The following is a 14381-nucleotide window of genomic DNA, read 5'->3' on the forward strand; positions in this document are numbered from 1 at the left end:
ACGCAATCTCCAAATAATTTTTCCGAATGGTTGATTTATCCAGGACATTCTGATTTTTACAGTACTTTTTTGGAAAATTTCTAAAATTTATATTGTTTAGTTTGTAGAAAGGAATGCTGCTTCCTACCAGAGCATTGCATAAATCTATTAAAAATTTGTTTTTCCCATCACTCTGTGGAGTTAAAACGGTGGTCAACAGTGCCTGCATAGAAAAAAATGTTGTTCACTCTTTTCTTTCCTAGCAGTATGTCCACTCGTTTTCACATGCTGGTCAACTTGGAATTTCTTTTCGCAAGCAATATTTTTTTCACATAGCCTGCAATATATTATTTGCCCATCTGTCGTCAAATCTTTAGGGTTTTCGGAAATCTATTTTCTTAAAAAATCGCTTTTGCATCTTTTCGTTTTAGGCATTTCCAAGTGTGGTCACTAATGAGAAAAAAATGGAGAAAATTTCTGAAGAGGAAAATGTCGACTTGCTTACGCCAGAAGACTAAAGAAAAATTGAAGTGATAGAATACGTTTACCTCGCATTTAAAATCCTGCTAAAAATAAGTGAATGAAGAACTTAGGTTCTTAGTTAAGAAATGGTGGGAGTGGTGATATACTCTGCCACCACAAAAATGACACCAGATTTTTTTTCATTTGTACTGTTAAAATATTCTTTTCCTTTCCCTTTTCGGAGAAACATCAAAAGATACGAAAATAAGAAAGAAACCCGCTTTTTTTTATGGTGAGCTGAAATATGTCTCTTCATGAAAGTTTGAACAATTATCCTGCGTCTATTGCCCTCTGCAGCCTAACATGTATTTGCTAATCGTCTGTTTTTTTTCTGGGTTCGCTAGAGATGCTCGAGTTCCTCAGGGAAGGGTGAGGCAAAGTGCTTCCAGGTACAGAGCCTGGGAGTCTCTTTCTAGGGTCCAGTCAATACCTCCTACAGATACGTATCTCTTTGTGTAAGTATTTGTATATATGAGGCATTGGTCCAGTCAGCGTTTCCTTAACGAGTGAAAAAAAAAAGAATTCATTTATTCATCTGTGAAATTTACTTAAATGACCCCCTGAAGTCAAAACGACTGTTTCGGAACATATGGTCACCGTTCACTTCAAACCTTTGACAATAGGAATAAAGAGAAAATCAAAATAATTTATGAAATGACTTCAGAAAAAACTGTTACTTTACATCAGTGTGATCTTTGACTTTGCATAACTTGATGTATTTTTTGAAAGGCAGCAACTCATATCATGTTCTGGTTGTAATCTGCTTCTATTTTCATGACAGAAAGTGTAGAAAAGCCATCTTCACATAGGTATGTACTAGGAAATGGAAGTAAAACACTTTCATAATTTCACTGAAGAGAATGGGTTTTTCTCCAAACTAAATCCAAAACAAACACAGTTCACACAACAGCATTTGTTTTTGAAAACAGTTCTTGCTTTTATGAAATTGACAATTTGAATGATCTCTTTCATAGCAACACACAAATCTTCTGATAGCCTCTTGAATGCAAAATTTTTTTTGTACAGAAGACAATGAAATGCCATAACTTGAAAATTTATTTTTTTCACTTTTGGATAGAATCTGTGGTTTGTCCCAAGCATAGACGGCACCCCCATCAGTACAGACGTTGTTGCATTGAGACTAAGACAAACCTTCCTCTTTAAAAAAAAAATAAGTCTGTTAGATTGAAAATGTCTGCACCTATAGTGCAGTTAGTAAGTGGGTGGAAAACAAATGTTTCTTCAATTTTAAAACCTCTCCAGCATATCGTACGTAATTGACTAAGACAAACCTTCTTCTTTAAAAAAAAAATAAGTCTGTTAGATTGAAAATGTCTGCACCTATAGTGCAGTTAGTAAGTGGGCGGAAAACAAATGTTTCTTCAATTTTAAAACCTCTCCAGCATATCGTACGTAATTGAGCATCTTCACTCACATCAGTGATTTCAGCCAGTTGCAGACTAAACCTTCCACTTGTTTTGATGGATGAAATAACTTTTTTATATTTGTTGATGTATCAAAAATATGCATGCCCATCGTGTCATTGGACAGTGGCATTTGTTGAATTTTTTTTTTTTTTTGCATATTCTTCACCACATGTAATGCAGACATCTATAGCTGCTGGTTTAATCAAAAGTAAAGGACTTCAATATAGTGTGTGGTTTTTCCTTCACAATTCGCCAAGCTATATAATATGAAGCAAGAGTGGCTTGCTGGACAGAAAAAGCTGTCTTTTTTCAATTACAAATTCATGTCAGTTGCTGTTCTTTTCTTTTGAAGAAACTTTGTTCTCAAGTCACTAAAAAGCACTGTGTTTACTTTCAAGGTGCCTCTTTAAATTATTTTGTTTCAGTGATTCGTTGCTCAGTACTTCTTTACATATGACACATTGAGGCTTAATGATCCCTTGATCATGTATGGATGTGAATCCAAAGTCTAGGAAATATTTATATTGACGTTTGGGCATAATTGGAGACTTATGCAAAACCCATAATTATTATAAGTTGAAAAAATTATGAAATTTACTACAGAAGAAGAGTACACGCACACCAAAAGCACAAGCAGGAAGGAAAACAAGTGCTCTTCAGAACAGGCAGACAAACATTGGAAAAAAAGGGATGGGGATTTTTTTCCAATCATAATCACTGGAATTAGCAATACAACCCTGCGACATCATTCCCAGAAATTAGGAAGTCTTTTGTTCCTGTTTCAGACCCAGACCAGATAACCTTATCAATAGGGGAGTGTTGCCCAAGCTGTCTCCACAGAGAGAAGAGGCAGAAAAGTCAGAAAGGGGAAAAGATTGACAGATGTGCTTTTTGTTCATCTCAAAGAATTACTGCCACATTCATACTTTTCAATATGTTCAAATTCCCATGTTTTGTCACAAGTAAAATACAAAAACACTAAACATCAAAAAATGAAATGAAAGCATAATAAACTACGCAAAAAATAATTAAAGTTGAAAAAATTACATTATTACCAACAGTTCCCCTGGTTTTAAGATCAAGAGGACTGTGTACTTACTATATGTAATTTATCACTTCCGTAAGTAAATTCTACATAATTAGTTGGTTCAGCAACATGAGAAGCAAACTCATGAAAATTAGGAGAAAAACATTTTTTTATAGAACTAATGAAAAAATCTGATTTTGAATGATAGATGTTTGTGAAATTAAAACTATAAATTACACACTTTACCTCGATGCAGGTTATTGATGACTTATGAACTATGACATTTTTTATGTTCAACAAATTCTTTTCACTTGTTTCAGAATTTTCACCTTCCATGTTTTCATTAGCAAATGTAAGAAAATCTTGACTATGTGAGTTTGGTTCATCACCAAAATACCCAATATTATTGTTTGCAGTACAGTTAATGGAGCTGTGATTAATGTGGGTGTATGTTTCAATTGTAGAATTCAAAGCATCAAGAAGCGATGGCAGCTTATTCTCTTCTGTATATCCAGTGTGAATCACATTGCTTGGACTAGATATTTTAGGAAATATAGAAGTGTTCAAATGTTTGTTATCAGGAGTGTTTAGAGAAGTCTGTTTTGAAGCCATGGAATTTTGTCCATTTTCAAGGCATATATTCTCTACTTGATTAGAACAATCTGTTTTTGATTTCAGTGAACCTAAAAATATATGAAAATAATAATAAATCAAAACCTTTAAAATGAAAGTCCAAAAGTTATTACCAACAGTTTCCCCCTACATAAGTAATATCTACCTTCTTGGTAATGAAAATATGTTAAAAAACAACTTTAATCCCTATTTCTGTAGTGTGTAAACTTTGAAATGTTTAATTATCATTGTCCATATAACTAGTCTGTGAAATTTATTCAATATCATTATACAATAGATTGTCGATTATCCAACTAATTGAGACTGAGTGGTTTGGGTAAATGAATTTAGCTTCCTGTATGAATTTTTAAAATTATCTCCACTTACGTATGTACATGCACATGTTGTATCAAAAACTCACAGGCGAACTTGGGCTACTCAAGTGATTTGATAACCTGTGATGATCCACAGTGAAATAAAATAGCCCATAATTGTGACTTTTTCTATTTTGAATGGTGTAATAAATATATCCTGTACATCTGGATAACAGCAAACAAAATTTTAAGTTCCTCGAATTTGTTATACATGTGTTTGACTGTAAATAACAATACAGCATAAGTAAAATATTTAAAACAAAACTAAAATATAAATTTGAAAAACTTTTAATAACCTTTTTGTTCAGTATGTTTCCAGATATACAAGGATACTGTGCTAATGAAGGTAATTTGTTCTGGAATCACATTTGTTAGCAGAAACATGATTTCCCATAGGTTTCTATGGGAAATCATTTAAGTTCTTTTAGGTACTAAAAGAAATCATTTAATTTCTTTTAGTTTCTTTTAGGTTACTACCCAAAATTTAGAGACAAGTTTCTTGAAACACCAAGGAGCACTATAAAATGAACAGCTTCAAAATTGGATAAATGAGAATTTATGGGAAGATGACATACTGGAGATCTTTTTATTTTACTCTATGTACACAACCAGTGTGTACTAAAGCTGGTGTTAGCAAAACCCAGTCAAATTTGTAGGTGTTCCCCACCTATGTGTGTTCGGTCAGCTGATTTCTGTGCCTCGTACATGCAAATATAAAAGATAAGCTCCTAGAATATCCAAAGTATCCTGTATTCTGTTTCTTTGATTCAAGATGATTCTTGACCTTCCAAAATTTCTTCAACTGCTTATATATGTTTGCATTGATATAAACCGTCTGCTGTCCTCTTTTTACTACAGATAAGTGTTTAAAAAAGTTTATTACATCATGTATGTAATGTTGATTTCTGTTATTATTAAATTATCTAGATAACCACTGATACTTAAAATGATACTCTTATTGCGCATAACATTGAAATATATCTAGCGATCAAAATACTAAATTGTAGGACTAAAAATGTCATTTAATTTGGCAATGCTAGCTTGTATATGTCAAACTTAATTATTCTTACTTTTGCACTATGATATGGTACATTTACTAGCATTTATAATGCAATGGTTTTCCAATTGAAGCTGTATTCAAACGTGAAAAACAAATGCTTTGGGTATCAAGTCTTGTCAGCTCTGCTTTGGTTGAAAATACTCTTTAAAGCTCTGTGAATTTATACACTCTGATCTAAGACATTTTTAGATGAAAATAAATGAGTTTAATGAGTGCTTTAACAGATGCATGCTGCGTGAGAATTTTTATATGGAATAAAATTCAATTTCAGAAAATTTAAAATATAAAAATAAATATTTTCCTCAGTAATTATTATTCTGAATATAAAACCCTTTAATCTAAATAAAAGTAAGTGTTTTGTTATTTAACATATCTATCAAGTTAACAAAAACTATTTGACATCATTGACAGTAAGATTTTGATAGTTTTAATACAGAGTTAGTTTCTGAGGTCAAAAACCTAACCCTGATGCCCTATCATACATATTTTGAATAAGCAGCTCTATTCCACTTAGCAAATTGAACATAGGTAATGAACACAGATAGCTTAATTGAACATAGGTAGCTTAGATAAATAAACCATAAAATTATATTTTATATGTTTTAGGCTCTTATGTTGAAGAATTCAAAATTGCAAATTATAATTAATATTTTGTTTTAATTATTGTAATAAATTAATGTTTAAAAATAAAACATTGTAATATGCAAAAAAGTAAGTTTTTCATCATGTTGTATACATATCATACATGTTGTATATGTGTTCAAAACATTATCAAAAGGCATTCATTTAGGTTTTTGATGGTTTAAACCAGTTATTGACGCTTGTCATGTCAAAAACCAGTTTTGACATCAAAAACCCAACCCTAATCAACGACTCAAGTAAACAATCCCATTTAAATCACTGACAAATTTGTATAATGCAAGTTAAGCTTAGTTTAAACATAATATAGTTTCCCTATGGATGCTCTTCTTATGAAATTAAAAGTGCTCCTAACTCAAAGTAGTGGTATTACTAATGGTGCTAACAACTCAAAAGTGATGGTAACAACCAATAGTGCTCAAAAGAGAGAGCGAGATGGGTTTTTTCACAACCCAACACATCAAGAAAAGTCTTTTTTGGATATTATGCTGAGTTGGATATTATTCTGAGCTTGGAAATAAAAATCATCTAGAAATGAATTACCTTTTGGGTTTGATAATTTATTCAATCGTAAAAATCATCTGGTCTCTGCCGGAAATCAAACCCAGGTCCTCTTGCAATATGGGCAAGTGTGCTACCATACAAACCACTGTAGGCACAACCTTGCTTTCCCAGATATGCCAACATTGGCATTAAGCCTCTCTGTAGTGATGAATGTTGAGCTTGAAGCAAGGGGAGGGGAGTGCCAGCAATATATTCATAGTCAAATAAAAAAATCCACACAAAAATTACATTTAAAAAAATTAATTGAAATTTTATTTAAATAAAGCACCTTATAAGCACTGGAACCTAAGAGCTCAGGCCATATCAATCCCCCTCTCTAAGCAACTTAACGAAATCGATGTGGCCCTTGGTAATTCATGCCCATTCAGTGCAACTTCTCCATTCATAAGTCCTTACAGGTGACATGGCAACTCCAGACCCCCCCCCCCCAAATGTTTTCTTTGTATCAGAGCATAAGACAGATACACCTAGTAAGAACGTGGAACTCAAAATTGGGATTCGCTCATCTAAATTCTCTTTTGATCAGCTTTGAAACCTGTCAGTGACTTCATGGAACCGCCTTTACCAGATGTGGAGACTAATGCGAAAATCAATGGGCCCCTTCAGTGGAAAAATTTCACATATTCCTCATACTTTTCAGATTTTTTGAGTTCCCATGAACTTGTCACCGTATTACTTTCAATCTGACTTGAATATGCTATCACAACACTCTTGATGTCAAATGACAACTAAATTCAATCAGACCCTATTCTATAAAGTATTTATAGAAAAAGGTTATTTTTTTAGTCAGAATTTGTCTTCTATTGAACTCTCTCATTCTGTGACATGTGCATACAAATTTATTGTTACACAATAGCTAGTTGTAAAGATTGACGCAATTTAAAAAAATAATAAAAATGAGTAAAATATTGTAATAAGGCATAATTTTAAAAAAATACAGTGAAAGACAGACACTGTATGAGATGGAAACCTGTCTAAAACAGAATTAAAATATAGTCTGTTCAATGATTAGTGATTTTATTTGCACTTTTATAAAACAGAAATCTGTCTAATACAGAATATTATTTCAGTCGATTGACATTCCATTTGATCATTTTTGTCGGTCGCACTGCGATCATTTTCTGCGAACGATGGCTAATTAGACCGGGACCTACAATTTATTGCTGATTCCGAATGGCAGTCTCTTTTTATACTCATTGAGACATTGATGCAGTAAGCCCTCAGGACTACTTGCAGTAGAAATCTTTATCTGTGGTCATGCCGGCATTTCTGTTGTACCCGTGTCAGAAAGTTTCTGACTAGGATGAAATGGGTATCAAACTCGCGATACCTCTAAACATCCTTTGGTACTTTAGGCAAGTATCTTATTAACCTGGGCTACCATGCCCGATGTTCCATTTCATACAAGTTCACTGTATCTGAAAATAAAACTGATTTCTGTGGTACTGAGAGTATCTCCTGCAGAATGGTAGTTGAGTACAGCCATCCATAGAAACTGTAGACAATCTGTAGCAGTTGATAATTCTTCTTTCCTTATTTCGTTCACTGTGATTGCAAGAAGGCCTGGCTTTGATTTCTGGTGGAGAACACTACTTTACCACACACCAACTCCAGTCACATATCGCCATAAGGCAATTTCCAACCAGTGGAGTAGGGTGGGAAATGAAGGTGCTACCTATCAGTGGTCGCCTCGGGATTGGTAGGTAAAGAACTTGTTTTTGATGTTCTTCCCTGGATTCAAACCCGTGGACCTTGATGGTAACCTTCATGGTGAAAGACGAGCATCTTACCACTCCGGCACTCCTAGCACAGACCAGATGACTTTTCTTTGCCAGTTCACCGCAGCTTATTATTAAAAAAAATCTCTTTCCTTTATCTATTGGGCTGGACTGAGAAAAAACTATCTTACTCTCTCTACTGTTACCTGAGGGTCATTAGCTGAAGTTAAGAGAAAGCTGCTAAGGCCTCTACTCCAGCACCTCATGCCACAGTGCAGAAAATAAGGAAAGCAAGGCCATGTCTCCAGTGATGTATATGGTAGGGCACTTGCCCGGATTGCAAGAGGACCTGGGTTCCATTCCCCCCTCTAGTGGAGAACAGATGATTTTTCATTCCGTGTTCACCTCAGAGAAACCTATCCAGAAAAACTCAAGAGGTTTAAAAAAAATCATTCTATACATAGACCTACATTTAACAAGTTGTGTATTTTCAAATTTAGCTTTTATATGGCAATAATAATAAAAATACTTACCATGCAAACCTTGAAGAATGTGAAGCCTCTGATTTTGAAGATCCTTTTCTTTCTCTTTTACCTATAAAAAAAATTAAATTGTCTCAGATTATTTACTTGTCATGCAAATTATGTACAATTTGTACAGAGCTTAGCTTGGCATCCCCAAAGCAGAATTCTTTTGCACTGTTGAGCAACAAACCCTCAGAAGGGTTGTTGCAGTAAAGATTCAGTTCAGTAAACATTCCTCTATAGTTTTTCTACACAGAAGAGTTCTTCTCTCTTCTTTTATCAAGATTTCTCCAGAAATTGTTTTGTAGTAGCACTGATTGTTTTGTGAGATATGTCCCAGTTTTTGGCCTATTCTGCTTGGTGTGCTCATAACGAGAACTGTCAATAGCCATTTTTATGAAAATGGCTATTGACAGTTCTCGTTATGTAATTCTGTCATTCTCATTTTGCTGGCAGGGTATATTTAAGATATTTTTCTTTGATGTATTCTCTGTCCTGCTATTGAAGATGTTAATTCATTAAATTTTCACTAAACTAACACCTAAAATATATCTCATCACAATTATTTCTTTTTAATTCTTATTTCATTCCAGACATATTCCTCATTAGCTGTTCATAGTTACCTTCAACTTTTCATTTATTTTAGCATAAAAGGCTTACTTGATACATGCTTTTCTTTGATCATATCACAATTTTTTTTCGAAGCTGCTAACCTTAGAGAATGAGAATCGGGGAGATTTTCATGTGGATTTGAATTCCTTACAAAAACCGTATACAGACAAACGTAAAAAGTTGCGTAAAAAAAAACTTAAACTTGCCTAGTTCACTTATTATTGCCTGTTGAATTAATTGGATCCTTGAATCATGGGATTGCAGCACATAAATACGATACAACTGGAAAATGATCTCAGAAGCGTATCAAGACATTCTGGCAGAAAATCTACTAACTGAGGCACCTCTTAGCTTGAGCACCTCAACTTTTGGAGATTATTTGTTTCAACAGGACAATGCTTGTGCTTATGTTTCAAAGTCTTTTTTTTTTTTTTCAAACCGAGCACAACTCAGTTCTCCATAAGCAATTTACTACCTAGTGAGTTGTGCCGGAAGTGTAAGTGCTAACAGTCTAAGTGTGTATCTAGTGTTGTATATGATTTTTCAGTGCTGCCATCTATATCTCAGAAGTGAAGTGAGTGATGTGTAGTGACTGAATATCTGTACTGTTTGTAGGCCTGTTGCTCTCTGTGGCGAGACTTTTTAACGGGGAGATCGGCTAGCATTTGCGCCTCGAAGTTAGGAACCACAGAAAACCAACTTCAGCCGACCACCACTGTGGCGACGATGGGGCTCGAACCTGGGTCCCCGTAATGCGAGTCCGTCACTATGACCACTGGACCACCACAGCGGCTTGTTTCAAAGTCTTTTTTTTTTTTTTTCAAACCGAGCACAACTCAGGTCTATTGCCATAGGCAATTTACTACCTAGTGAGTTGTGCCGGAAGTGTAAGTGCGTGTACCTAACAGTCTGAATGCGTATCTAGTGTTGTGTATGATTTTTCAGTGCTGCCATCTATATCTCAGATGGCAGCACTGAAAAATCATACACAACACTATGCAAAGTCTTCGTTTGAAGTCAATTTGGTGGAACTCGTTGATTGGACAGTAAAATTATCTATCAAAAATTAAGGAAAATATAATGGCTCATCAATACGAATGGTTATGCGTAAAAACTTATCTGGCATAATTAAGAACAGTAAAACAACCTTGGACCAAAAAAATGGGAAGCTACTTCGAAAGCGGGACATATGTTCAACGGTATTTTAGATAACAATGTTGTGGGGCTATTGGACAGATAATAAAAAATCAGGTTGATCCCAAAGTTCCCCGGCTGAAGCCCTGTCAGCTCTCCACTACGATCGTATTTAGGGAGTGGCAAGTGAGCTCTAGCCACCCCTGCCTTATGGCAGCAATCCATAAGGCTTGGAAGATGATTCCACAGCAAGGTATTTGACTTATCTCGATCGATGACATCCATAATGATAAAGATTATAGAGATAAATGGGCAATTTTTATGGTTATTAAATGATTTTGCTCATTATTTTCCAGTGTCATTATACTTTGTTTCCAGGTTTGACCTTTACTGTAAATTCAAAAAAAATATTCTGAAACAGTGTAGCACTCAATTTTTCTTTTCACTGGAAAATGTTCAGTTCTACTTGCAATTATCACTCTCAATTTTTCACGTATTTACATCGACAGGTTTTTGAGATATGGTAATTTTTTGGTTGTCCTTAAACTTTTTTCCAGTACCTTACACGCAAATCATATCATGCCAACAAAAAAAAAAAGTCATCGTGCCCAAAAGCAGGACAGACAGAATTTACAGGACATGTTCAGTCATTTTGCCAATTCCACTGTCAAGAGGATTGTTGTTTGGCAATCTTTGTCCTTTCCTCACCAAAATGAAACATTTCTTTATGATTCGGCATTTTAAATGTTAACTTTCCATTTTCTCCAAGAGAGATTAGTTTTAGAGATACTTAGCAAATGTGAGATGAAAAATTTTATTTTCTCTAATAAAAAAGTTAAGCCAGGAAAAAGCACTTCACTTCTCAATAACATTTCAGGACAACTTTTGGTCGATACCACGGTTTTTTGAAGAAAAAAAATCATTGTTTAATATATGCCTGATTTGATATAATAAGGTATAAACTCTATATTTTGTTTTTAATTTGGTCTCATTAGTGTATGAAAATATGTTTTGGTTTTGTCTTTTCAGCTTTTATATTTGTATTTACGCAAATGACAATTTTTTTTATTGGTAATTTACTTTGATTGCAATATTTTAACAAGATCAATAGAAGCATATATAATATTTTAAAAAAATCTAGCCTGATCATTTTCTTACCTGAGATCTTTTATGTTTCCATTCTTGTAACTCATCCATCAATTTAGAAATATTCTTATCAATTTCTGTTTTTTCACATTGTATTTTGTTTTCTTTTTCAGTAATTCTTAATAAATCCTCAACTAAATCACGAGAGCTCTTGAAGTTAATCATCTCTTGTGAGTGATTTTTGTTCCCAGAGTTTTTAATAAGATTATTGTATTCATTTGTCTCTGCTGCCTTCAATGAATCATGTGAAATATTTTGAGAAGGACTAAGTTCCAAAGCCATATTCTCAGAAACAGAAATATCTAAATTTGGTTCATCTATTACATTGTCAAATATTTTTGGGAATGTATCAGCTATTAATACACCATGATCAGTAGCACTGTCCAACTTCATACATACAGCTTCGTCTTTACTAGCAATATTAGATGTACAATGAATTGCACCAATTAACTCAGCGTTAGATTGATTATCATTGCACGAAAAAGTCTGAGCTACTTCCATTTCTGATATGCTCTTTTTCGAATGATTTGAAAATGTCTGAGCTACTTTCATTTCAGATGTGTTCTTCTTTCTTGAATAATTTAACTTCATCTTAACATGTGTTCCTGTTAAAAAAAATTTGAAATGCAAAAACTTGAATGAAAAAAAAATAATAACACATAAGACAATTTCATAGTATATGTATAGGTATCTATACTTTCATTTCTTAAATAAAATTCCAGTGAGAGAGAGGTCATGAAAATATGAACGTTGTTTGACTATAAACCCCCTTCTAGTCATGAAAGTCACATGGAGGTGGTTCTAGCAAACAACTGGTTTGTAAAACTGCATAACCCTTTAGAAATTGATGCAAAAAAATAGTTCTTAGTTAGTAAGGCTTGAACTTCTACAAATTATCTGAAAAATACCCAGATATATCTGTATGACTGAATTGACAATGAGAAATCTACCTTTTTGGTTAGAACTCTGACTATTTACTCCATCAGATTTTCTGCCGGATCTAAAAGACTAAAAGAAAAAGAAAAAATAAATGAAGTAAAAGCAGGAGCTGCACTTTGCTTAGGGAAAAACTAACTATCTTAAAAATGCACAACCTATAATATTTCAGGTGCATGTATGTGTAACCCATGTGTGTGTTCAGATTTTCCACAGAGGCAGTTAAATTTGTTTTCCTGTATTCATCTTTGCATCGGCCAGCAGTTGTAGCCTTCGTATGAATGGCGGAGAGTGACATCATCTTTGGATAAGTCCCTATCTGGTAGCAGTGTCAGCAATGTGAGCTTCAGCCTGAGTTAGGTCTAACTGTCCATGTACGGTCCTGTTCAAGGCACATGAGCTTAAAGGAAATATGTTACTCGCTTTGTAGTGTAGTGTTCTAGCGTGCTTACCAAGCAAGTGAGAGGACGTGGATTTGTTTCCCCACAGAGGCAGTTGAATTTTCTTTCCCAGATTCATCTTCACATCGGCCAGCTATCAAAGCCTTCCCATGTATGCTTTCTAAATAATTTAATTTATTTTAATGCTAACATATACAGGGTGCATAGGTATTTATATGTATATAACAGGGCAAAAGGTATTTTACTGGCGAACCGTTGATTCTAGAAACATACTTCCAGTTAGGCAAAATATCCAAATAATAGTACTGAAATATGTCATTCAGGTTGCAAGGGGTTGTATAGTTATAAGAATAAAAATGTCAACTTTTTACATTTTACACACATTCAATACCATTTTTTATCCGACTTTTCTTAATTTTCAACGTTGTAAGCGGAAAAATGGTTTAAATGGGAAATCTTAATGAGAATTACTTAAAGCTGAGGCCCTCAAAAATAAGTTGCACTAAGCTGGAAAACGTTATAAGTGGAAGCGTTATAACTGGGATCGACTGTATATAGATGATGAAATATTATACAATGTTCATAAAATATATTTATGGTTGTCTTATTCTAAGTACAGATAGCTTCTCGATTTACCCCAACATGTTTATCATATTTCTTTTTATACATGTCAATTGTGTTAGAATTTACTACCCCCCAGGGGTAAGCAATTCCATTTATTAACAACCCTATTAAAGAAAGATTCCCTGTGATGCCATAACCTAGAATTGTCCCTTATCAAACAATACCCCTGTGTCCCCTTGTAAAAGCAGTTGATTGACAGAGTATTAATAATTCATGGTATCTATCACATTGAAAATTTTGAACACTTTTATCATATCTCCCCGATACTTGTGTTTATCCAATGTAAACATATTAAAAAATATCTCTCTTCGTAACTCAAGCCCTGTGTGCCCATAAGAATAGCGTAGCTCTTCTCTGCACCCCTTCAATGAAGTCTATGTCACTCTGTAGGTATGGTCTCCGAAACCTTACAGCATACTCCAGTCCAGGACAAACTAAATCTCACAAAAGCGGAAGAATGACTTTAGAACAGTGTTTCTTAAACTTTTTTTGCCCGTGACCCCCTTTGAACCATATTTTTTTTCTCGTGGCTCCCCTGTCTTAACCAGAGTCTTCGACTCTCATCTGGAAGCAAGATCCCTTCATACGTAGTCAATTGATTTTTTCAGTGAATTTAAACTGAACGAAAATTTTGCAAAGAAGATTGGCCTCCACACCACTGGCCTAGAATTTATTGAGCTTCCCGCTAGTCTGAGGTCTATTCAGGGCCGTCTCGACATCATGGGCGCCCTAGGCAAAGTGACGTTATGGTAGTCCCATACTTAGCTGGAAATAAACAGCCTACAAATTTCCTACTTATTTTCAGAATTTATTGTACTATACAAAATATCATAAGGTGAGGTCACTTATGGACATGCGACCATCGGGCATGACCCCTCACAAGGATGGAACTGACAGAGCTGCAGCCCGGGGCCTGATATGATTTTCATAATTTTTTTGTTTTTCACACTATAAATTTAATATAGTGGTCTGTGAAAAATGTAGCCGGGGGCCTGCGAAAAACCCTATCCTCTAGGGTACCTACTGCAAAATGTAGGCGGTGAAGCCCAGGTGGGTCCATGCCCGAAGCCAGCCCTGGTTTT

The 14381-nt window shown here is 34.5% G+C and overlaps 1 protein-coding gene across 3 annotated transcripts in view; it reads right to left on the reverse strand.

The window, feature by feature from the left end:
• Nucleotides 1–14381, reverse strand: part of LOC149065775 (uncharacterized) — a 73063-nt gene that overhangs the window by 48490 nt on the left and 10192 nt on the right. For all 3 annotated transcript variants that reach the window (XM_089253604.1, XM_089253605.1, XM_089253603.1), the window contains 4 exons: nt 12289–12346; nt 11351–11943; nt 8456–8516; nt 3202–3638 (listed from right to left, as the gene is read on the reverse strand). In XM_089253604.1, coding sequence (XP_089109730.1) covers nt 3202–3638; nt 8456–8516; nt 11351–11943; nt 12289–12346 — 1149 coding nt within the window. The remainder of the gene's footprint in view (nt 1–3201; nt 3639–8455; nt 8517–11350; nt 11944–12288; nt 12347–14381) is intronic.

Source organism: Pholcus phalangioides, unplaced genomic scaffold (assembly GCF_987345545.1).
Source record: "Pholcus phalangioides strain wild (caught in Gottingen) unplaced genomic scaffold, Ppha-v1.0 ptg000039l_1, whole genome shotgun sequence".
Classification (NCBI taxonomy): Eukaryota; Metazoa; Arthropoda; class Arachnida; order Araneae; family Pholcidae; genus Pholcus; species Pholcus phalangioides.